General features: G+C 43.0%; 2 protein-coding genes across 2 annotated transcripts; both read right to left on the bottom strand.

Annotated features, from left to right (window-relative positions):
- Window positions 1-885: 885 nt before the first annotated feature.
- LOC113443243 (organic solute transporter subunit alpha-like) lies at window positions 886-12,032 on the bottom strand. The gene is made up of 7 exons (XM_026711315.2): window positions 11,966-12,032; window positions 11,495-11,646; window positions 10,336-10,409; window positions 6,901-7,056; window positions 6,687-6,798; window positions 3,811-4,063; window positions 886-1,416 (listed from the first exon to the last, which is right to left on the bottom strand). Exons 1-7 carry the CDS (start codon window positions 12,030-12,032, stop codon window positions 983-985), a joined length of 1,248 nt encoding a protein of 415 aa, XP_026567100.2. The 3' UTR covers window positions 886-982.
- A 7,096-nt stretch (window positions 12,033-19,128) lies between these two features.
- Window positions 19,129-25,648, bottom strand: LOC113443404 (3-beta-hydroxysteroid-Delta(8),Delta(7)-isomerase-like). Its single transcript, XM_087923192.1, is given in 5 exon segments — window positions 19,129-19,810; window positions 19,974-20,127; window positions 23,651-23,697; window positions 23,700-24,057; window positions 25,599-25,648. Coding segments are annotated over 4 exon segments (702 nt in total). The 5' UTR covers window positions 23,989-24,057; window positions 25,599-25,648; the 3' UTR covers window positions 19,129-19,598.

Below are 25,648 nucleotides of genomic sequence, written 5' to 3'. Positions count from 1 at the left end.
GTCAGTTTTAGGAGAAAAATGCAAATAGTTTTGCTCTTGTTAGTTTAAAAGATATTTAATTCCTTATTGGTTTGCACCTTTTCCTATTTTATTGCTCAAAAAGCCTAGGAAATTCCTCTGTGCTTATACTACAACATGTTAATAAAATTTCAGAATTTCCTCAATGCTTTCTTCAATATAGACCTGCCTAAATTTCTCCTTTCCCCATCCCTCTCCTGAAATTCTTGTATAGCTATAAACAGGACTTCCTTAGACTAACTCAGGTTCCGTGAAGATACTCAGAGTGGCTTATGACAGAGATCTTTAATCAGCAACATTCCTCATGAATTGATCAGATGTTCCCAATTTCTCTGTTTGGCCTGTTGTGTTTCTAACTTCATTACACTTACAGTGGAGTGCCATGTTTTTCTCTTAAAAACGAAGCACACATATGAAGTACAGTCTTCAGATTAAATCCAAATTCCTAGGTTTTCTCAGTGTGCTGAATCCTAACCTAATTATAGTGGCTTGGTTTGTATGATGCCTGACACCATAAAGTAGCCAACCATATTTGAGTTTAGTGAGTACTGCAAACAGAGTTGTAATGTTGAACAAGGGGGGCGGGCTTCGCCCTAATTTCCTGCGCCACCTGAAAAGTTCTTCACGAGAAAATAAGTTAGGTTTCTGAAAAGAGTAAGAGGAAAAGGAGAAGCATAAAGATGAGTTGTTACAGAGGAACAGAGCAATGGCTCTGTTTTCCCAACAAGTCTTCACAATCCATCCTGAGGAAGTTTAGCCACGGCTGGAACAAAAGTTCTCCACCTAATACAGAAGCACTGAAATCTCCCACAATATTATATGTTTGGGCATATCTGCACACAGGTGCACATTTTTGCCTGGTCATACCTGGAGTTCAATATCCCCACCATCACCAATCTGTATGCCTTGACATTATGCATTCTGATTCAGCTGTCACTGTTTCTCTGTCCTTTAAAGATGGTGGCTATACAGCAGAGGCTCCATTTGCTTCCATTTTGTTAATGTGGGATTGGATTTGGATTTCACTTGACCCTTCGGTTCCAGGTTGTTGTAGGCTTAACTTAAGCCCCTCTGTCTTCAGGGCTCCCCCTCTCTGGCAGCCAGGCCCCCAGCTTTGCTGCTGTCTGTTCACAGGCTCCTTGACAATGAAATCAAAGCGGTCCAGAGGAGAATGTTCAATTGTACAAAAAGCCTCATCACAGAGGTAGCCAGGGTTTGTTCCCTCCACAGACACACCATCAGCGGGGCTACAACGACCAGATGGGCCTTCCTGGGTCTGGGAAGCTTGATGGTGGATGACCTGCTCAGCTTCCATGGAGGGCTCAATTCTTCGGAAAGAATAATGAGCAAATATGCCAATAAAGAACATCTCAATGGCCAAAGCATAGTAGTAGATCACTGTAAAGATAAAAAGAGAAGTATGAAGATAGGGTAGCCTACAGAAAGGATGTTATTTGCTCATATCCCAATTGCCTAGGACAGCGCCCCCCAACCTTTTGGGCACCGGGGACCGGTTCCATGGAGAGAGGTTTTTCTGCGGACCGGAGGGTTGGGCGTGGGTTCACAAGCTGCCTTCATTCCACAGATGGGGCATTGCTTGTTTCCGTGGCCTAGTTTTTGGCATTCAGTGGCCTGGTACCAGTCCACAGGCCAGGGGTTGGGGATCCCTGCGCTAGGAGCATAATCAGATGACTGGAAGAAATCAGGTTGAGGAAATACGGGTTACATGATTTTGCCCAAATCCTGAAGACGCGGCAATGTACGCAAGTCGGCTTCCTTTTTGTAAAAGTAGCCAGAAAAGTATTTTTTGAAAATGTGTGGGCAATGCCTCAGGAAAACGGAATGGATCAAGATGGGGCTTTATCGCCTTGCAGGACGACTCTTATTTATAGAATAAATAAAGCTACAACAAATTCTGGAAACAAGGGCATTATATTCACTCCATATTGTAACTTTGACAAATCAAGATCTTCAGCTGCAGTCTTGAACTGTTCATTAGGGGGGCAGGTGCTGCATAATCTTGGGAAAGGACCAGAATCAAACCTTCAGGCTCCTTTTCGGCAGCTCCAGGGTACAATACAAGCTAGCACAGAGGCTGACAGATCGCTGCTACCTCAGTTGCTGTGGTAGAATGGCTGGGAAGGTGCGCCTACATTCAGGCAAGGAAGTCATGCTTCACCATACCTGTGCTTCAAAGCCAGACTCATCAGGTACTGTTCCCCAAGCTTTTTTTCTTGCTCATGCCTACTGGACTACTGAAACGTGCTGATGGGGCTACCCTTGAAGAGTATTCGGAAGCTACAATTGACACAATGCAGCTGCGTGTACAGTTCTAGCTAGAGGCTCCTAGGTTGACCCATGAAAGACCAGTGTGGTGTAAGCTGAGTGTTTGCCAGTTTGCTTCCAGATGTAATTCAAGGTTATAGTTATTACCTTTAAAGCCCTTAACGGCATGGGACCTACCTACCTATGGAACCATCTCACCTCAATGGGATGGGCCTGCTCTGCTAACCCTGGCAGAAGGGGCCTGCGTTGGATCCTGTCAGTCAAGGAACTTCGGCTGGTGGGGTCTAAGAAAAGAGCCTTTTCTGCCATGGTCCTCACTCTCAGGAACATCGTGTTGCTGGAGATGAGATCTGCTCCCACCCTCTAGGCCAGGGTTCCTCAACCCCTGGGCCGCAGACCAGCGGCAGGCTGTGGTCTGCCAGAAACCAGGCCGCACAAGCAAGTGAAACCCCATCCATACATGCAGGATGCAGGCAAGGTGTAAAACTAGTGCCCCCCCCCAGCCCCCATCTGCGGAAAAACCGCTCTCTACAGAACTGGTCCCTGCCACCATCCAAAAGGGCCTCAAAACCTGGCTGTGGCAATGGCCTTTGGGGCTCTGATGGGGGTATTCCATGCTGGAGGTGGTTAGTGGACTAGGAAAATCCCAGCTCCATCTTGATCATGTAATGGTTCCTACTTTACTCAATTTTTGTTAATTTTAACCTTTTAACATTTTTAAGGTCTTAATGTTTTTATCTTAGTGTTTTTATGATGTTGTAAACTGCCCAGAGCCACTTGATAGTGAAATGGGTGGCATATAAATTTAATAAATGTATATATGTAGCATGTATGTATGTGATATGTAAAATTATACCTGTGAAAATATAAAGCAACGGTAACACCATTTTTGGCCTCTTTGTTAACCTAAGACAATTTACTGGAATATTATGTAAGAAATATTGTATGAAGGTCATATATTTGGCAGGTAATGTTGCCTAGTGTCATGATGGGAGATTACTGGAAATGGAAATGGGTAAACAGGACAAGGAAACAGATGGCATGCTACAATAGTAGGGTGTTGTGTAGGGTGATACATAGCTGGATAGATTGTGAGCCCGGAAAGGAGCAGTGACTATATATATTTGAAATTGTATATAAACCCCAGCTCTCCTAGGAAGCATGTCTTCTGTGGTTCCACCCATGAGCACAGAATTCCCCTTTGCAAAAGCTCCATAATAAAAATCTTATTTTTTCTTCAAGAGTCTCCAGTTGTATGAAAACCTGAATGGTTGATTTTTATCACAATGTATCTTTAGATTCCTCATTTTTCGACTGCTAAGGAAAAAAACCCTACAGCACTATCAGCTAGGTGAGAGAAGACACAGAAAGAACACTCTTGCTAAAAGTCTTATCCAGCCACCTGCCAAAACCTTTGCTGGTTGTTTGCGGCTGTATTGTCAGAAAGGCATCTCTAAGTCCACCTGCTCCACTTGTAAACCCCTGTGCCTCATGGAGGTGACTTACTTTGGGAGCGGGTAACAGGGGAGAGAGATGGGCTGCAAGGAATGGCACCCAAGGCTCCCAACGTTTCCACGATTCCGCTCTGCAGCCCGCAAAGGACAAGAACCAAAATGATGCAGACAAACTTGTAGCGCAGGTTGTAGCCATCAAGGGCTGGCTTGGTGGCCTTGTAAAAGAGCAAATAGCCATAGAAGGAGAGGAAGGTAGAGATGGCGATAATGACATTGATGTAGGAATTGGGATTGGTGTAGCCCACCTGGAAGAGAAAAGGTCATGACACACTAAGAGTCTTCTTGGTTGTGACCCACAGACATGCGTTAAGTTGATTTCAACCTTCGGCATGAAAGGCATGCTGAAAATCTTTCAGCTTAAGAAAGTTCCTGAATATTATCTCTCTGGAGCAGGGGTGTCACAGGAGGGGAATGGCTAGCTCAATGTCACTCACTGAGGCCCTGTTTCAGCCATGCCAGCCCTCCCGGGCTTCGTTTTCACTGGCAGATGGTTGCAGGAGGCTGTTGTGGCCCAAAATGGAGTCCAGGAGGGCTGTGAGCTCTCTTTTTGCTGGCAGAGGTACCGCAGGCTGGTCCTTTGCTGTTTCCAGGGTGGACCCGTGGGCCAGATCTAAGCATACCATGTGCCAGATGTGGCCTGCGGGACTTGAGTTTAATACTCCTGCTCTAGAGCAAAACTAGGACATTATGCACAGTGATTCTATCGGTGGGATTCAAATTTTTTTACCACCGGTTCTGTGGGCGTGGCTGGGTGGGCATGGCAAGGGAAGGATACTGTAAAATCTTCACTCGCTCCCCACCCCACTAACCTGCTTTCCAGCTCCGTTCTCCTGTGCAGGGCAACAAAAGAAGACCCAGCCGATCAGCTGGGACTCGGGAGGGAGAGAATAGATGGGGGCAGGGCCAGTCAGAGGTGGTATTTGCCGGTTCTCCAAACTACTCAAAATTCCTGCTACCAGTTCTCCAGAACTGGTCAGAACCTGCGGAATACCATCTCTGGATTCTATAGGACAAGGCTTCTGTTTTTCAACATGCTAAGACTATCAAAAGTATTGGTTTCTTCCAAAACAATAGAATAGGATAGGATAGAATAGAATAGAATAGAATAGAATAGAATAGAATAGAATAGAATAGAATAGAATAGAATAGAATAGAATAGAATAGAATAGAATAGAATTCTTTATTGGCCAAGTGTGGTTGGACACAGAAGGAATTTGTCTTGGTGCAAATACTCTCAGTATACATAAAAGATACATTCAGTCAAGAATCATAATAATATATCTAAGCAGAACATCCATCCCAAGGATGGATTTATTTTGTTTCCTTTAGGTTCTTACTGGAGCTAAATACTGTTTGATCAATTAGAAAATTGGCCACTTGAGTCTGCAGGGGTCCTGCCTTCTTCACTCTCTTTGGATTACTTGCCAGGGAATAGAAGAAAACATTCAGTGTGGAACATGCATCTTTAACGACCTTGGGATGCAGATTTATTAATAATACAGGAAGGGATGCAAGGGAGAAACTTGAAAAGGAGCCTTCCACACATGGCGTTTTGTTGCATTTGACAGCTGTCAGTTATAATACATTACTTTTCAAAATGAGACAGCTATTATCCATAACATCAATTTATTTCCATTATATAGAAGTGTAGCTGATCTCAGGTGGATTTGTTTACTTTAGCCAAATCTTGGTGATAAGCAAGACAAGCTTCATTGCTCCACAAGATCTAAGGCCGTGTTCATTCCAGTTACCTCAATTCAATGGAAATGTCTATCAACCAAACATGTAAGATAAATGATTTCCACCCACTCAAGAAACTATCCATGCAAAAAGCCTTTAGACCAGTGGTGGTTAAACTTTTTGGCACTGAGTTCTGAAATGGGAGCATGCACGTGCCGGAAACCAGAAGAGTAGCTCCCAGTGCGCACATGCGCATTGGCCAGAGGTGGTATTCAGCAGGTTCTGACCAGTTCTGGAGAACCGGTAGCAGAAATTTTGAGTAGTTCAGAGAACCAGCAAATCCCACCTCTGACTGGAGATTTTACAGTATCCTCCCCCTGCCACTCCCACCAAGCCACGCCCACATAACTGGTAGCAAAAAAAATTGAATCCCACCACTGGCGCCGGCCACCTAGTCTTCTGGTCTCTAACACACATGCACATGAAGACCAGCTGCCATGCATGCATGCGCCAAAACCCAGAAGAGCAACCAGCAATGGCTGGCGTGCCCAGAGAGATGGCTCTGTGTGCCACTTCTGGCACACGTGGCATAGGTTCACCATCACGGCTCTAAACTAGACCTGTTGTGGTTATCCAGCAGCAGGTATGGATGGTGGAGGAGAGTGAGGACTCAAATGATGGGCCAGGACCATTAGGGAGTGGACTGCTGCCTTCAGAGATTGGGGGAGGTGGCAGCAGTGATGAGGAGCCTGTGCCAAGTGCGTGTGCACGAAGGATTGCTTGGAGGAGAGAGCAGTTGTTCAACATTACACCTCAGGAGTAAGGCTGCAAGGTAATGGCCCCTCCCTCAAGAGGATAAAAGCCAGGTTTGAAGAAATGTTCTTTGCAGAAGGCAAAGACGCTCTGAAACTCTCTTGTAAACTATTTCTTATCTGTGGGTTTTTGGCAGCCTTGAAGAACAACTTGGCAAGGCTTTTTCTTGTTGGAGCTAATTAGTTGGAAGTAGCCTTTTATTTGTGAAGAAACAGAATTCGTGAATTAAACCTTAAAAGGTGGAGGCTACTGTCTTTGTCTTGTGTTGGCTCTCTTGGAACCAGGTTGGGTCAGAACAAGACCATTCTCTAGTTTGCAGGAGTTATCTCTTTTTTTTACTCACTGTCTATGAATTTCAGGGCCCAAATTACTCACAGCACCATAGTCGTATTCATCGTCTGTCCAGAGGATAAGGGTGATGAAGAAGAGGATGGTCCGGATGAGGGAGAGCTGATACACTGCCACAGTCATACACCGCAAGTTTGCTCTGCCAGGATTGGGGGAGGTAGACAGAGAGAAGAAGGACAAAGAGCGATTTGCTATGTTATAGAGTAGAGGAAAAGTAAGGGAGGTTAAAAATGGCTCTTACCGATTGGCAGCAATCTCAGGAAGGCAACAGCAGCAGCAGCACGGAAAAGGATTCGGAGACACCCGCTGCCCTGCCAGTTTCTGGACCATGCTTTCGGAGCCGCCAAAGAAGTCCCGGATCAGTGCAAGGAACTTCCAAAGGGTGATGGAGTGATAGCTGCAGCCATAGGAATAGGAACAGGGCATAAAAAGTACACCAGCTAGGAGGCGGAGAAGAGGAGATCTGAGTGGCCCGTTTGGCTTCCCTGGGATACCAAACTTAAATATGGCATGTTTATTTTCAGCACTTATTTCAACTGTCAGAGACAAGGCTGCCCATTTGGAAAACAGAAAATACAATCGACAAGCAATCATTATCAAGAAGATCGATAAGGCAAACTGAGAGCTGGGGCGCAACTCTATGACTTCTACTCCCCTGGCTATTTTCAAACCTAAGAGAGGCCTATAATACACAGTCCCCAATGAAGACTAAAATACTGGGATGATGGCTGGTGGCAGTGGTGGGATTCAAATAATTTAACAACCGGTTCTCTGCCCTAATGATTTCTTCCAACAACCAATTCACCAAATTGTTCAGAAAGTTAACAACCGGTTCTCCCTTAGTGTACAAACTGGCTGAATCCTACCGCTGGTTGGTATGTCAATCTGAGACCCAATTACTAATTTCAAGTGAACTGATCTGCATACATCTTTTGCATCTATATGCATAGGATAAGAAAGACATTCATATGGCAAAGGAAGGAGACCCTATCATCTAAATGGCCCAGCCATACATTTTATTGTTATGTATCTTAAACAAAAATCAAAAGGATTGTTGTTCGGTTAAAGGGTAGGTGCTTTCCATGTAGCAAGTCTTAAGCATCTTCAGCAAAAACAGCAGTAAACAACCTGTTTTGACCCCAATGGGCTACAGGCACTGAGAAGTCAGGGCTCATATTTTCATTGCACATCAGTTAGATCAGGGGTCTCCAACCTTGACCACTTTAAGACTTGTGGACTTCAACTCCCAGAGTTCAGCCAGCTGAGGAACTCTGGGAGTTGAAGTCCACAAGTCTTAAAGTGGCCAAGGTTGGAGACCCCTGAGTTAGATGACTGCACAAGATATTAATGCTTGAATTTGCACACGTAGCCACCTACCCCAGCCAAGTTTTAACACAACTGAGTTTGCTAGGAAAAGAAAATTACCCCCATACCACTTCTTGACTTGGAAATGTAGCAGTTGCAAGTTCTTTAAAGGCCTCTGATCCCAAGACTCGGTGATCAGAGAGACTCTTCAAATAGGTACAGGATTCTCAGAAAATTCTACAGTTACTGAGTTTCAAATATGAACTGGCAGAGAATCAGTGGGGGCAGTTGTAGCGTCAATAAATCAACGTACGTTTTTCTGGAGAGCCTGGAGAGCTCCTGTCAGTGAAAAGATGCAAAATTTGGATTGTGCACAAATAGCTGCCCTTGTCATGAAGCAGCTAGTTTTTCTTTCTGTTCTTGAGAACAGAGGCTTTTGGCCTTCTCCGAGGCAGAGCCACCTTTCACACAAGCATGCATTAGGAGATGTTCTATTCTGTGATAGAAACCCATTCAAGGTTTAGCCCAGATTAGTAATATTATGGTGGGTTACAACAATCCCACCCCTGGTTGCAGACCAATAGATAAACATGGCACTCTCCAGTTGTGATGGGCAATAACAACCAGGAGTGATTTAGTTAAGTGTGATGCCAGCTGTTAGGAAGAGCTAAGGTTGGAAAAGGCTACCCCCGACTAGTACTGGATAACTATTACTTTCCAAGACTAATTTGGCCTGCCAGGTTGGCCAGTTTCCTCTTGCAGAAATCTGCTGCTTCCACTCCATGGCCCAAAGAAAGGCAAAGAATGGTTGGAGCTACTGAGAGGCAACGCTTGCAAGCACTGCACTGAGGCCAGCCTTTTCTTAACTGGGTGCCGTCCAGAATTCTCACCATAGCTTCTGCTGGGGGGAAAAACAAGAAGGGCACCCAAGATAGGGAAGAGTAACCTCAGAGCACCAACAAGTGTTGGGTATGCTTCAGTTCAGATGAGTTAGAATTGACCCCCAAAGCGATGTCAGGCAAGATTGGTCTTCGGTGACGATGGCTGTGAATATTTCTTGGGTTTCAACTGTTCGTGCAGAACAGCACTTCCTTTCACCTTTCCTTCGCTTGTGCTTGATTTTTTTTTTATTGTGGGAGCGTTTCTGTGCATCAGAGTCTCCTTTGCCGCCAAGAGCTTGAGAAAGCTTCATGCAAAAAGCAAAACTAACCAAAACATAGCGGGGAAGACAGAACATTGAATGTGGGACTGCATTTTCAGGTTTCCCTTTGTATGTAAACCAAGGATGTCCAAACTTTGTCAACTTTAAAACGTACGGAGCTGGCTGGGGAATTCAGGGAGTTGAAGTCCATAAGTCTTAAAGATTGGACACCCCCTTTTCTTGCTTATTCTTGCTTTCTCAGTCAGAAGTTCTTATGGGTCCTAATACTTTAGGCTAGGGTTTGTCAAACTGTGGTTCACAAACCTTTTGAAAGGTCCCCATGAACTTGAGACCAAGAAGTGTTTCACTGGAGGTTTTAAGAAGAGACGGGGCAGCCATTTGTCTCAAACTGTATAGGGTCTCTTGCATGAGCAGGGGGCTGGATTAGAAGACCTCTAAGGTCCCTTCCAACTCTGCTATTCTGTTAGACTCAGGGAAGCTGGTTTGGCTGTCACAGAGTGAGTTTTTCTTAGGCAGATGGCAACTTCCATGCGCTGGGCCATAGATAGGGCTTCAAGGAGAGGAAGAGATTTCCTTCCACATTTTCCATTATACACAGGAGAAATCTGACAATTGAGAATCTAAGGCCTGTTTGGATTCAGTTTCCTGCTTTTGCTATAAAGCAGGGGTTCCCAACCTGGGGTGCTCGCACCCTCTGGGGGTGCGAGATGATATTCCAGGGGGTGCGAGAAAAGTCCAGGTAAATAATAGGATATTGGCTATATGTTGGCATTTTTATTTATTATGCAATGGATTAACTTTGTTTTCATTTTAGAGTTAAGTATCGTTATTTAGTGGCCGTCACATACATAGCTGAAAAGATCCAATCCTACCATATATTTAACACATTCAGTAGTTCCTAAAGTCTAAATTTCAGGGGGTGCGAGGTTCGAGCGAAATTTCTTTAGGGGTGCGGGGCGAAAAAAAGGTTGGGAACCACTGCTGTAAAGGATCAAGAGTGAAATTTGGAGCATTAACAAGGCCTAGCTCAGATAAACGACACATCATAATTCAGTGCCTGCAGTTAGAATGCTGAAACTCTGCATCTGTTTTCAAGGGTGAAAGCTGCTAGTACTGTAAGTCCTTTGATGAGCTGGAGCAGAAACTGTGGTCCTGTTGGAATTTGCTGCATTCCCCCCCCCCCAATTACCCCCATGCAGAGAAACTTACATGGAAGCCACAAAGTTACAGACAAAGGAAGCTCGAGGGATGTACAAACAGATGAGGGAGGTGAGGTTGAATACCTGTTCAAGAAGAATATAAATAAATATAGATTTGGTACCTTTTAAATGGTCATTTGTCCATAGCTAGCAAGACACCCTACAAGTCTTCCTATGCACTCTACCATTCCCGAAATTACTACTAAATACTTTTCTTTTTGGATTGCCGCTCCACCCACAAAAGAGATAAACCAACATCTAGGCAGAATTTATACATTTTCTTTCCTCCTAGTGTGGTAGTTTGAGCCACTGGTATTCCAAGATGTGTACTGTCCCAAGTGAAGGATTGCTACATTTAGCACTCAGATCTAGCAGCCCCTGAAAAAGAGGCAGTCGTGATGATTTTGTTGCTGTAAACAAAAAGCCACCATTCTATCTTCCAGCAGCAACTGGTGTGGCTTTGTAAAGGGATTGTCAAAGAATGATCTACATCAAGGGTCCCCAACCACCGGGCCCCGGACTGGTACCGGTCCATGGATCATTTTCTACCGGGCCACTGGTTTGCTGGGCACCGCCATCTTGTTTCAACGAGAAAGTGCTTCCGGGTGAGCTTTTCCGGTTGGAAAGTGGTGTTTGGGTCCTGAAGGAATCCTCACGCCTTAGTTTCATTGAAGGGGGGGGGCGGCTTCGAACAAAGAGCCGTCCTGATGGCGGAGGAGATTAAGAAAGCACAAAAAAGGTACAAAGGAGGAGTTGAAGGTGGCGGGGAGAAGCGGGGGATGGTTGGCTGGCCGGTCGCTCGGCTCGCCTTGCCTTGTCATGTGTGCTGATGCTGGTACCGGGCCGCGGATCATTTTGTGATGCCGATAGCGGGCTGTGGCACAAAAAAGGTTGGGGGCCACTGATCTATATCACAAGAAGACCAGAATCGTGGCCTGTATGTAAGGAAGCGTACGTGTCATGACCACATTTTTCCTTGAATAAATTATGAGGAGTGATCCTCTTGAGCTATGCTTTGCTGCAGTCCTACCCAAAAAAGGAGCTTGCTTGTGGTAGCTGCCACTGGACACAGATTTGCTAAACCAACTATTCTATGGAAGGAGTTCGGTGAGCTTTGTAAGACTTCCCTTTTAAGATACTTAGTGGTGGGTCCTTTTCTCCATTCTTACCGGATAAACTCCCAGGATCCAAAGCAAGACACTGTTGCGATGGGAACTCTTGCCGCGTCGTAAGAAGAAGCCTGTTTGTTCCAGAAATAGGCCAACTTGTATAAGGCCAAGGAATACTGGGATTAAGAAAATCCAGATCTCAGCCTTGATTACTGTAGGAGACAGGCAAAGGTGGTTTGGAGAGATGAGAGTAGATTCTAATCTCCCTTCCTAATTCCTGTTGGAAGTCATATTTTATTGAATTCCCACCCCCGCTTTCATCCAAAATGTTGTGAAGCAGGCTTGCTCTCACAATGGAGCAGAATACTCCTGTTATTACTTGGCCACAGTTGGCAAAACTGTATTTATGAGGCTAATCTCTGGGGAACTTTGGATGATGCCTTTATTCTGCCTTCTCTCCATCTTTCACCCTTCATTACCAGAACCTCAATTTGTCCGAGCCACAGCTTTCCGCAAATTCCCCATCCTCACCTTGGAAGATCTCGGATGACAGAGGCAATTGATCGCTGATAAGGGAACAGTTTGGGTCACGCGCCATGTTCTTCTCACTGGGACAGGTACCACTCCCAGGCCAATAACTTCCTCCTTTCTCATCATTAGTCACTGAATTAATCATTGACACAGGCTAAGATGGGTGTCTTGGCAACAGGGCCAAGTCCAGCTTTCCTCACCTGCCATGAGTTCCTGACTGCATCCGATAGATTAAGAAACTGTTAACAGCCCTAATATTTTAGCCGTATGAATCTGTAGTAGAATACACTGCTGTCAGGCTTGGAGCTTCCTCTAAGACGGTGGTTCTCAACTTTTTCTTCATCACGGATCCCGTTTAAATACCTTTTGTGCCCATGGACCACCAAGACTTAACTCATAACATTTCTTCAAGCCTTTGTGGATTCCCTGTGACATCACGGCCCCTCCCCAGGGGTCCATGGACCACAGGTTTAGAACCACTGCTCTAGAGGGTAAACAACTCTTATTGTAGGGCAGGTTTTCCACAATATTAAGTATTACACAAGTATTACAATATTAAGCCATGCACAATCTTGAATATCCTATTCTATGAACAGAATCCTGGGATCTGTTCAGCTGGAAGGATTTTGGGAGATACATACTTTCCAATACATAGAATGTCTTTTTGTGAATATCAACCACAATAGTTGAATGTCACGGACTAATTTTAAAATAATGCTTATGAGATCTAAACCTTGCATTTTCTGCCTCCTTCTCTTCATCTGCAAATAAACTAATCCACCACACTGGTAAAGAATGAGCTTTTTTGTAGAATGGCCTTCTGAGGCTGCTTAAGTTTCAGTTAGGGCAGCACTTGTCTTCTGATATTATTAAATGCAGGGAAACAATCTTGTGGAAAAAAAGGTGGAGAGATGGCTAAAATTGCTGATCAGTCTGGTGTTCACTCAGGAATCATGGGCCTGTCTCAGAAATATCAAACTTCAAATGCAATGTATCTGGGGAAACATATCAGTGAAATAGAAGCAAGAGAGAAAAAGAGATGATTTAGAACTTTGTTCCTACAGCCTCTTTTGCTCTGAAAACCAAAATTCCAATCTATTTGACACCTGTTTATATAATAGCATGGATTCAAACAAATAGCATTTGGCACAATCATATAACTTCATTCTATTCTAGTTTTTCTGCATCTCATAAGGTCTTGGCACTTGAGTTATGTTCTTCTGTGAACTCAAAAGCTAAGCAGGGTCAGCATGGACAGGTATTTGACGGAAGAATACCTGGAAATTGCAGGACTGCAGGTTTCAGTTGGAAAAAACATTGGGGAAGAGCCAATAGTAAGGCATTTTATTGCTGCTTAAAAATACTACATGGACGTATCCATGAGGTCCCCATGATTTTAAGTTTGGATTTTGACTCTGGTTTTAATTTTCAGCTTCATGGTGAAGTAAGCATAGGGTGAATGAAATTGTTTGATATCTTTTTTTAAAGGGTGACTTTATAAAGTTTCTTAGCTTCTCAGGGAAATCAGCCTGGTTATAACCAACAGCACAATTTGGGCAGTCATCCTAGTATAATGGTTCTAAGTTGACATATGGCGGAAGGATAGAGCATTGCACTAAAGGGAACACTCCCTTTAAAGCAACATGGTTCTTCTTAAAGCAAACCAGGATCACTGGGAGGGGGGAGCGTGGGGGGGCAGTTTATGTTTTACAGGGCATCACAATCATATGATGAGATATTTAATCATTAATAATCAGGGGTGGGATCAGTGGTGGGATTCAAAATTTTTACTACTGGTTCCGTGGGTGTGGCTTATTTGGTGGGCGTGATTTGGTGGTCATGTGATTGGGTGAGTTTGGCTGGGTGGTCATGTGACTGGGTGGGTGTGCTTGGTGGTCATGTGACTGGGCAGGTGTGCTTGGTCATGTGACTGGGTGGGCGTGACCAACTTGACATCACTCACGTCAAGGGATGCCTTGCCTGGCCTCAAAGAGATACAATTTCCCTCTCTATTTACTATTACTGAATATCCAAAATACACTATTTAATCCTATGTATATATGCCATATTGCATAGTATAGTGTGTGTAAAGGCACACAAAAAGATACATTATCTACTATATATGCTGTATGTGTATGTACATACACACACACACACACACAGAGAGAGCTCTTCTAAAACTATACACATTCAACCTCACTGTGTTTGGAAAAACACACCCATATCCACTTTCTGCCACACATTTAAGTATAACTTCTGTACATTAGAACATTGCACACGCCTTCAGATTTACTTCCCTAGCCTGCACATGACCGTTAGAGCCAGGATTTATCATGGATTGAGTAAAATGTGGTGAAACTCACTTAACAACACTCTTGCTTAGCAACCAAAATTTTGGGCTCAATTGTGATCCTAAGTGAAGGACTATCCCTGCCTTCCTCTGCATGGCAGCCTTGTCCTACTACACTCCTCTGCCATTTTCCTCTCTGTTAGAGGCACCAAAATAATCCAGATTCCAGATGATATAAGGTCTCCTGCTGGAGCAGGGATTGGACTAGATGGCCTCCAAGGTTCCTTCTAACTCTGCTGGGAAGGAACTCATAGGTTCCTTCTATGATTTGTAAGGATCTCCTGCTAGAGCAGCGGGTTGTACTAGAACAGGGGTCTTGACAGTTTTAAGACTTGTGGACTTCAACTCCCAGAATTCTTCCTCCAGTCATGTAAGCTCAGGAAATCTGGGAATTGAAGTCCACAAGTCTTAAACTTACCAAGTTTGAAGACCCTTGGACTAGAAGATGACCTCAGAGATCCCTTCCAGTTCTAGATTGCTGTGTTGTTTCAAGGAGTCTTCTGAAGCCAGGGTTTGTGTCCGTCCTTCCTCTCCTTTTTTTTCTCTCTCTCTCCCTCCCTCCCTCCTTCCATGTATCTATCCATCCATTCATTCATATATCTCATTCACTTTCTCCTCCCTCCCTTTCTTTCCCTTCCTTCCATCTGGTCTTTGTCTATCCCTTTCTTCCTTTCTTTTTCTTTTTCCCTTTTCTCTTTCTTTCCTTCTTCGCTCCCTCTTTCCCTCTCTCTCTCTTTCCCCCTCTCTCTTTCTCTGTTTCCTTCTCACGTTACCCAAAAAAGCCGGCAGGCAAGGCTTCCAGGTCCAACAAAGGGGCTGCAGGCAGGACTTCCTCCCCTCCTGCTTTTGCGGCTGGGAAATTCAAGTGAGGCGTGTGCTGCAGCCTGGCCCCTCCCCCCCTGCTGGCAGCTCTGGGCTAGGCAGCTTTCCCGACTGCCTGAAACCTTACCTTCCTTCCTCCCACACCAAAAAAACCATGTGGCGGCTTTAGGCTTTGCAGCGGCTTTGCTCCACACTTTACCCCACCTAAAAGAGGAGGGGGATCTCTTTTTGTTATTATTTGTATAAAACGAAAAGAAAATAATCCAGTATTTGTATCTAGTGTGGGAAAAGAGATGGAATGGGGCATTCTCTACACTTAAGTAGATTTCATCTCTTTCCCCACACTAGGTTCAAATACTGGATTGCTTTCTTTTCATTTTATTAAAATAACAACAAAAAAACCAATTCAGCTCAGTATGAATTGGCTTTCCAGTCCCTCCTTGATGCACTTTTTTACATTGGATATCTAGTTTAAATGCCAAAGAAAAATCAATATATTTTTCAGACCTTTGAAGGCTCACACTTTCAATCGTTCACACTCAAAGCTATTTGTTTAAAGTAAAACTAACAGGTGTGAATTAAGTTTTAGCTAAAAAATGAAGCTTTAATTCCAGAATTTTGTGTTTCTCCAAGACAGCCTTGAATACTCAAAAATGAGTGCAGCAAAAAAAGCAAAAGCAGATAGTGGAAGATCATTCCAAGAGGCCTGGACAGAGTCATTTGGAGTGATTGGACGCAGTGGCAAAGCATTATGTATTCTATGTAATGAAAGTGTTCTGTGTTGCACATCACCGTGTCAGGCAGCACTTTGAGACCAACCACAAAAGTGTTGCTGAACTTGGTGCAACTGAAAGAAAACAGTTTATTGAAGGGAAATTGAAGAATTATCATTCCCAGTCTCTTAGTTTTTCCAACTATCTTTCCAGAGCAAATCATCCGATAGCTGTCAGTTTTCAAATTTCACTCTGCAAAGCAAAACATGGTAAGCCCTTCCGGATGGGATTTATCAAAATGGCCATGTTGTCTGGCAGTAATTCCCTTTTTCATGATTTCCCAAACAGAGATAATATTATTAAACGCATCTCTGAGGTGCCACTTAAGCAGAAATACTGTTAAAGACAGGGTCCAGCGCGTGGCAAGTGATGCTAGTCAGCTGCTCACCACTGACTTACAAAAGGCAGCCTGTTACTCCATGTGCTTGGATGAAAGCACAGATGTAAATAATCACGCAAGGCTAGCAGTAATTTTCCGTTATGCTGTTGGTGACATCATGAGAGAAGAGCTGGTGAAACTGGTGTCTGCCTCAAAGAACACAAGCGATAGACATCTACAGTGCTGTGATGGATGCTTTTTTGTCACAAGACATAAAACCAGAAAAAGTGGTTTCAATTACCAGTGATGAGGCACCTTCAATTTTCAATGATGGGGGCAACATCTGGTTTCATACAGTTGTTTGTAAAAGAAACACAGCATGAAGTCATTCAATTTCACTGTATTATACATCAAGAAGCTCTTTGTGCCAGGGAAAGCAGCAAACAACTTGAAGATGTACTCAAAGATGTCACAAAAATGGTGAATTACATCATGGCTCGTGCTCTGCATTTTCGTCAGTTTAAAGCACTTGAGGAGGTTCAGGCACAGTATAATTGTTTACTGATGTATAATAATGTCCGGTGGCTGAGCAGAGGATGAGTCCTGGAGAGATTTGTAGCCTGCTTGGAAGAAATCAGGCTGTTTATGAATGAAAAAGGGCAGGAATATCCACAGCTCACTGATATGGCCTGGCTTACCAACCTCGTGTTTTTTACTGATTTTACAGTATACTTCAATGCACTGAACAAACAACTACAAAACAGCATTCCCTACTTAGCCAGTATTGATGACACTGCATCATGTGCTGTACAATGAACTTACCCATTTTTATGTAAATGTTAAAGAGAAGAGGAAGAAATCTGAGGCATCACACATCACAGTTATAAAACTCATAAATTAGCCCGATTGGATGGCTGATAGGATTTAAGGCCGGGTGTCTCCTGAGAAATGTGTTTGTTGTGCCTAGGTATTTAGCCATACATAAAAATAAGTTTGGGCTCATTCTTTACTTTTTCAAAAGGAGCAATTAATTTAGAAAGCATAAAACCTTTTCATTAAATTCATTTTTTAAATTCTTATTGGCCTTATCACATTTTCAGTGCTCTTTTTTAGAAGCAGGATTGAGGAAATTATAAAAACCCAAAGCTTTTACTTAAAATTTGTTTTGTACATATATATTACATTTTCAGAAAGGAAATACTCTTCACCAGCTCTTGATTACTACAATAACCTCTACTCAGCCTATGTTACAGTCTTAGTTTCTATAAATTGGTCTTCTAATACTTTGTCTGTTCTAACAAGCCAGTGCCAACAATCATTAACACAAGACGACTCTGGAATATTATAGTCATTACAGCACAATGCAAACTCGAAGTTTAGTAATGTAAACATCTCAATTCCAGAGAAAACGAGATTTCCTAATTAGTCTATTGTGCCCAATATAGCAATAGTAATAGTAAGAGCGCTTAGACTTATGTACCACTTCACGGTGCTATACAGCCCTCTCTAAGTGTTTACAGAGTCAACATATTGCCAGTAATCTGGGTCCTGATTTTACTGACCTCAGAAGGATGGAAGGCTGAGTCAACCATGAGCCGGTGAGATTTGAACTCCTGGAATGAGCAGTGAGTTAGCCCTGCAGTACTGCATTCTAACCATTGTGCCACCACGGCTCAATGCTTTTCTTCCACAAGAAAAAAAATGAAGATGAAATTTTAGTTAAAAATCACCCCCTAGTATTACAGTCTGATTATATTTTAAACAACTCAGAAGAAACAAAATATTCTATAGTATAGAATAGAGAGAAAATTTTCATCACGGTGTTCTTATCTTCTTTGAAATCTCACTCAACTCTAATAAAGTGGAACTTTGAGAAAATGCCTATCTCGGAGTTTATTGAATTGGAGTTTGTTACCTGGAACGCTGACACTGGAACTCTTTGGTTCACTCTGCCACTGGCCGCCATCTTTGCTTCACAACTTTCATACAGTGATGGGCCTTGCAATCGTTGAGGGGGTCTTCGAATTACCATCACAGGGGCATCATAAAACGGTCAAAATTCTGCAGCTCTGGAGCATCGGCATTGTGCAGGGTTACCATCGACCTGGCAGTGGCTCCCTCTAGGGTTAGAGTGACGACTCAAATTCTGGGGCCTTGAGTCTGGAAATCACACTCATACTCCTACATATATGTGAGCACATGCACCATGAAGAATTGTTGCGGGTCTCCATCAAATTTCACCTGCAAGGGGGGCATCTTTCTTTCTGCGGGGCTCAGGGCTGGCCGGTGATGTTCACCGGTGCTCGTGCCACACAAGGGAGGTTTGCACTCAGCAGCAGCTTGGTCGGCTGTTCCCAGGTTTGGAGTGGCGGCCCTGATGTCGTTGGCTGCTGCCATTTCAGGCCCTATCTGTTGCCGGTCCGGCTCCCCTCGGATGTTGAGGTTCTCCAGGGTCTCCATCACCAACCGGGTGATGTGTCTCTTTAATTGATCCTCCCTCAGCGGTTCTTTGATCAGTTCCTCCTGGTCGGAAAGGGCTTCCAACTCCATTTTCCACCCTGGTTCTCAGCTGCCGCGGGTGAGGGTGACACTTCCGGTACTCCAACCCCAGCTGTCCTTCTTCCCGATTCCAATTGACCATCAGGGTTTTTTGGCATCTTCCAGGCTTGCCTCAACCTCTCTGATGGGGTACAGAGAGCAGGCATCTGGCTGGGCGGTGGTAATGTTTCTCCCCAGCATTCGGCTTCTCCCTGCTCGCTGCTTTGTTCAGACACGATTTGCAAGGTCCCCACAGTAGAGTGAAAGTTCGCTTCTCCGGGTTGACCATTTTTGCAGAGTCTGCTTTATGTAAAGTCCTGCATCTCCTTCTCACTCAAGAAAAAAATCTTGAAACATAGTATTTCAAAAGGAACCTTTTATTGACCAGAAGTGATAGCAGAACAAAGGCAAAACAGACTCTAAATCCCCTCAGGCAATACAGTTGGAAATAAGGCATTAGAAACCCCTCCCTCCAGTCCAATGTGAATTCAGCCAATCCACAGGTGTGCAGATGTTATTGTAATGCCCATTCTGGGAATCAGATAAGCACGCATTTTAGGGTCATCTTCTTCCGGCTTTCAGAGTGAAACAACCCGCATAGCCCTCCCCCCTTGTACATTCCCCAAAACATGAGAAAATTTCAGGGCACTTAGAAGCCAGGATAAAGATTATAAAACAGCAGTGGTCAGAGGTATAAAAATAATTACATTCGAGGTTCCCCCCTTTCCCCAGTTGAATGGCAGTATCACTCTAGGGATCTGACAAGAATAGTACAAGATCAACTTCTGAATGGCTGGGAGTACCGTCTAATATAACCTGCTGTGTAAAACATCAATATTTTTTGACCTTGTTAGCATCCATTACTCTCTGGCAAGCACTAAGGTGCTTCCAGGCATCCCAGATGAGAATAGAGGGAATAATAAACCACAGACCAGACAGGAAGACAAAGTAAAACCAGAAGTAGAGAGGGTGCCACATCTCACCATGGCAAAAGCCATCACGGTATTCACTGTAGTAGTACAGAACGGTTCCATATAGTTGACCTATGAGTTAGAGGCAGACAACAGGGTTGACTAAGAAAAGATCAGAAATGGACAAGCCAAATAAGAAATGCAGCCAGGTACATGGAACATTAATCAAGAATAAAAATATTAAATTAATTGCTTTTGAAAGATTGCATTAACATTAACATACTGACATACCTACCTACTGACACTACTAGCTGCAGTACATATCGATGGGACTGGCGTGAAAGAAATGCAACTACAGTCCAAAGACTGAGGGGACTGAAAAACCAGGAAGTCATGGCTTCAATGCAAACTATGCAATTATCTGATCTGCAGGTACAAAAATGAAATGAATGTCATCTTGAGGTCCCAAAACATCCCAAGTTTCTTATAGGAAGGGGAGAAAGAAGAGTGATGATAGACAGACAGACAGACAGGATAGATAGATAGATAGATAGATAGATAGATAGATAGATAGATAGATAGATAGATAGATATGGCAATTTAGGAAAATATTTTATTTTATTTGATGAAGTAGAAAATGGAATGCACATTATTTTAAACCATGAATAAAAGGTTACAAACTGTACTCTTCCTGAGCTAAACCAATTAAACGACACCCTGGTTTCTCTGATGCATGAAAATACACAAAGATAATAAACCCATCTTAGGCAAAACTGCAGAATTCAATACAAGTGAGGAAGGTAAACTGGTGCAAGTTCTTTCTATTCAAGCCTTGCCCGTTTTATTTTCCCAGGCTTGAGTTACTATGGTGGAAGGGGAAAAGAGAAAAAAAATGAATGAAAAATAAAATGGCGAGAATAGAATTTAGCCATCCCCTGCTGATAAAATGGCTCACCAACAACCAGATCTTCCACAGAGATGGGGAAACCCCACTCATCTCAAATGTTCATAAACATGAGACTGGAAAACAAATTTCATTCCCCGATATGCTCTTTTAAGGCATGAATAAAATTCAATGTTTTTTTCTAAAATAATTTAGAAATCTAAAAGGTTAAAATCCTTAAAAAGAAATGCAGAAATTCTTTTAATTTTGTTATACTTGCTCTATTAAAGAATTGCCTTGGCAACAAGAAATATATTAGAGAACTCATGCAAAATTTTTGAACATCTCAGCTGTATTTATGTTTGCATTATGTCAAGTCATCCTTTCCCTATCCCTGCACTCAAACCAAGTACTTTGTTCAAATTGCTTAGTGCTGGATCTTTGCAGAAATATACAGAACTTTGCCTGTCATTTCAAAGTTAATACTTTACCGACCACATGAATGCTATCATGCCAATAAAACTTTCTAAATGCATGAGGACTTTACTTGGCTAAAATTATGCTTTTTGGTAAAATGCAAATATTTGATCTTAGGAAACATATATTTTCCCCTCTGTAGTTTTGATACCGGCAGGAATCAAACACTCTGTTAAATTCAAATATAGTTGTTGGATCTGAAGCAGAAGATTTTAGCATGGTGATGTGCATGATTGTGGCTTATTCGGCAAACTATGATAGCCAGATATGCAAAGCGTGTTATTGTGACTAATATAAAACATAAAATTTTTAGTTTGATTTCTGCTTGTCAAAGCATATAGCATTATAGTTACATTTCCCTAGACTTTTATAAGCATTAAATGTTTTGATCCTGCAGGTACTGTACCACTGGTTCAAATTGTCAGCAGCCTTTATAGATGAGGGCAATGGGGTGGAAATGCTGACATTTATAGTTCAGAAAGATCTGGATGTTTGATGATCTTTCAGCTCATGTCATACTATTTTCACTTCTGCAAAAATGGCAGCTTTCTCGGTGTGTGTGTGTGTGTCTTGTGCATGTGGAAAGCATTAGGTTGAAGATGCTCCATGGATTAATCTCAACAAGTAGTTAGGAAATAATTAGAGATCAGATTGGTTAAGGTCCTAGCCTAGAAACCAGAAGACAGTGACTTGGAAAAGAGAAGGATGGAGTATTAGATATGTTCATCACCTTGTTGACACATATAATCGAATTAAAAAATCTAATAATAATTGGAAATACAGATACAAAGTAGGCTGAGCCATATGGCACTGAGGGAAATAGAGAGGATTACATCTGCAAAATATTGGTAACTTATTACATATTCCAATTATAGATGAGCCTTCTCCCCCCAGGGCTCACTCTAATGCACTCTATTCAGCCAACCTGGAGGATAAACTCCAACATTTCAGTAAAACAAAGATGTTTCAAAAGCATCTGAGGGCAGACATATGGCACCTATGCAGCGCTTTATGTCAAATGCATCTTCTCAGCATCATGCTGAAGCTGGTAACGGGAAAATGACGCATCGCTCTACACTTGGCCCTTTCACATTCCATTGTACCCCACATCCAGGGGTGGGATTCAATTTTTTTAACAACCAGTTCTGTGGGTGTGGCTTAGTTGGTGGCGTGGCTTGATGGTCCTGTGACTGGCTGGCCGTGGCCAACTTAACATCACTCACATCGAGGCACGCATCTCCTCGCCCGGCCTCTCGTGACTGTGGGGATGCTGCAACAGTCGTAAGTGTGAAAAATGGTCATAAGTCACTTTTTTCAGTGCCATTGTAACCCCACACAAGCAAAGTACCAGCAAAGGAGGGGGAAAAAACTCCAGAGAAGTTCCAGAGACAGGAAGTCTAGTCCTGCCAAGAATGTAATAAGGGTTAACGGAGAGGCAGTTTCTGTAAGCAACAGCAGAATGTTTCCTTCCTGCCTTCCTTACAGGATTAGGCCAGTAATTTCTTCTAACAACCGCTTCTCCAAACTGCTTAGAATGTTAACAACCGGTTCTAGCGAATAGGTGCGAACCTGTAGAATCCCACCCCTGCCCACATCCCTAGCATGTAGCCTTTAACACGGGTTCCTTAAGTTTAACTATATGTGGAAATCTATTTGTGGCCATGATTTCTGGTTTCACATCATATTAAGTTCCTGTATGTGGGCCTTTCCTTATGAACTATTAAGAATCAGTACCACTATATACACAGAAAGAATGAAAGAGCTCTATATGGAGAGCATAGCAGAAGCATTAAACTATTCCAATGTTATAACAGCTGAATCCAGTTTTATCTGCACATCTTACATTTTCCTTTTATTCCTATTGCACAATTGTAATAGGTGCCTTTCAAAGGTACATCAAAAAAACTGCATGCAGGTTCAAAAACTAACCACCCTGGAGAGTTTGGAAATTTATTTCTGGGGTGATCTCAGGATAGGGCTATCTCAAAAATAACCACAGGGATGCAGGCAGTCCTCATTTAATGTCCACTTCTTCACTGGCTGTTTGAAGTTACAACGGTGCTGAATGAGAGGAGCTTAAAAACTGTCCTTGTAGATGTGGCCATCACAGCTGCCCCGTGATCAGGTAAATGTGAGTCAGGTCCTTACAACTAGCTTGCAATTACATCAAAGTTCCCACTGTCATGTGACTGCCATTTGCAACTTTCATTGGTGGCTTCCAACAAATAAGAGTTCATAGGGAAACTGCCAGGAGGTTGCAAATGGTGATCTTGTGACGAAGGGATGCCCCAACCATTCAAGACTCATCTAAAGACAAAAATTGGGACTGCCGGAACTGTTGCTAAGGTGGTGTGGTCATGTGAGTGACTTAGGGCCACATCACTTAATGAATTTGCTGGTCCAAGTTACTGTTGGAAAGCAAAGGCTGTCTATACGAGTGTCACTATCACATATTTGTGTTTTGAAGTCTGACTCAAGTACACAATAGGAGGATTGACCGCCTTGTGTCATTTGGCCCATTTGTGCCCTCTGCAGATCTTCCTGCCCACCCTCCGCGTTCCCCCATGTTAACCTGCTGCATCAAAAAAAAAAAAATTCTGAAATCAAGAGACAGAAACGAGACAGACAGACATCTTACAGAGCTGTGAGAGAAAGGATTATCCCCTGGGATTTCCATGTGGTAAAGGACAAACCAGCCTTCAACTACACCATGAATAAAACCACAGACGGTAAACCAGCCAATGATCAAGGTGCGCCAAGTTCCAAAAGGGCCCCAGGTCTTGCTCTGCCAGCCTGCTACAAACCAGATCAATACCATGAGAATTCCTACAATAGAGAAGAAGTATGTCAAGATCTGCCATAAGGGCTGGTCATTTGGGACGTAATTTTTGATTTCCAAATTCTGAGGCCAGTATGGGTGATGGACAACGGCTTTTGCTTCCAGAACCATAATGGTTGAGAAGATGTGAGTTGAGCCAGTGAAAAAGGCAAGGGTTTCTTCTGGAAGAAAATGGTCCACCTGCATTAAATACAGAAAACTAGTTAAAATACAACCTATTGTGACATACTTTCGGCTTGACAGCCCACAAAATAGAAACAGAGCTTATCCTAAAACCTGAACATACCCACAAATACACATATATGTGCATGCATGTGTATATACATATATAAACAAGGGTGGGATGCTACCGGTTCTGCCCCGCTCTATAGCCCTGAAGAGGAGCAGACACAGAACTGGTTCTGTGTTTGCTGCCGTTTGGCCCACCCACCTGCCCGGGCTCTTACCTATCCTTTATTTCCTGCTTTTTCAATCTCAGCTACTTTGCGCAGCACAGCTGAGGTTGAAAAAGTATGGAAAAAGAGGCTTTTCAAACGCTGCGCACCTGTCCACAGTGCTTTTCAGCTGTCTGGGCAGCAGAGCCTAAGGTTATTTACACGCGTGCGCAGCGAACCAGTAGTAATGCCAGTTGAATCCCACCCCTCTATATAATATACATATTTATATAGTATCCCAAAAGTCATAGCGCCGTCTTAAGCGTTTAAAAGTGTCTTTATACAATAAAAAGTTGCCTGCCACTGGTTTGAAATACATTTGCATTACACAGTACAGATGCTCCTTTCACAGAAATCACTCCAATAGATCAGTTGATTTCAAAGGAGAAAAGATCCCTAAGAAGGAGCAAAGAAATGACTCAAGCGTACCATCCTACAAATGCCGCCCTTCAGCTCAGAGCGAGAGGTACCTATTTTTTACCTTCCAAACCACTTCAAAGCAATACCTCCCAAGATTCAGTGCCACAGTAGACATTTTATGTGAGTCTTGGTAACTGTTTTTTAGCATTGAGAGCAACCTGCTTGTTAATAGATGTTCACAGGCAATTTACAGCAATATTATTCAGTAGCTGTTAGATACCCAACAGTTATTACTAAATAGCTATATTTGTTACTTATCCTTTATCAGCTGCTAATCTTTTTTTCCCCAGAATTATCCTTCAGTTCCAGTTTGGACAAGGAAAGAAAAGCCTTTTTCGTGACTTTTTTTTTTTTTAGGAAGAAAAAAGGTTACTAATTTGGCATGCCCAATTTGGCAATCTTCTTTTTCCTGGCTTCCCGCAATTTTAACATTTTTCCTCGACTAGCAAAGCAAACAAATGCTGCAGTCTGTAGTAGAGGTCACTTGCCTCTGCTTTCTCCGTCCTGCGACTTGGAAATTCAAGCTGCATCCACCCACCATTCTAAATGCAGAAAAGCGCCCTGAATTTGGGACTCAAAAGCAAATCTGCAGGACGGTCTTAGCAGGACCTTGGGCAAAAAATCCTTAACAAAATACGCGCTGTAATGAGGTACTCTGCAAATAGTCTATAAAAGATTTGTGTCCCTAACACAACATTTATCCCATATACTCTTTGATCATAGTCTAGAAGAGATTTGCGACCTAAACATTTATCCCATATAATCTTTGATCACAAGAGAAACAGTAGAAAAATCTATAAATCAACCAGGAAATCTTATACGAAGGGTCAGTTTTTCAGATAACAAAAACTTCATCTCAATCCTTACCCAACGTATCTCACAAAACGTCTGCACCAAACGCTTCTCATCTGTTTCCT

This window comes from Pseudonaja textilis, chromosome 2 (assembly GCF_049901715.1).
Source record: "Pseudonaja textilis isolate UNSWEBS1 chromosome 2, rPseTex1.2, whole genome shotgun sequence".
Lineage (NCBI taxonomy): Eukaryota > Metazoa > Chordata > Lepidosauria > Squamata > Elapidae > Pseudonaja > Pseudonaja textilis.
The sequence above is the reverse complement of the archived record's forward strand: the minus strand, read 5'-3'. Positions and strand labels throughout refer to the sequence as shown.

Bases quoted from the DNA above. Each gene is read 5' to 3' on its own strand.
- LOC113443243 (XM_026711315.2), bottom strand. From the start codon at position 12,032: ATGGCGCGTGACCCAAACTGTTCCCTTATCAGCGATCAATTGCCTCTG. The intron at 11,647-11,965 runs GTGAGGATGGGG...TGTCTCCTACAG, and splicing joins GTCATCCGAGATCTTCCAAG to TAATCAAGGCTGAGATCTGG. The intron at 1,417-3,810 runs GTAAGTCACCTC...TTATCTTTACAG, and splicing joins CCCTGTTACCCGCTCCCAAA to TGATCTACTACTATGCTTTG.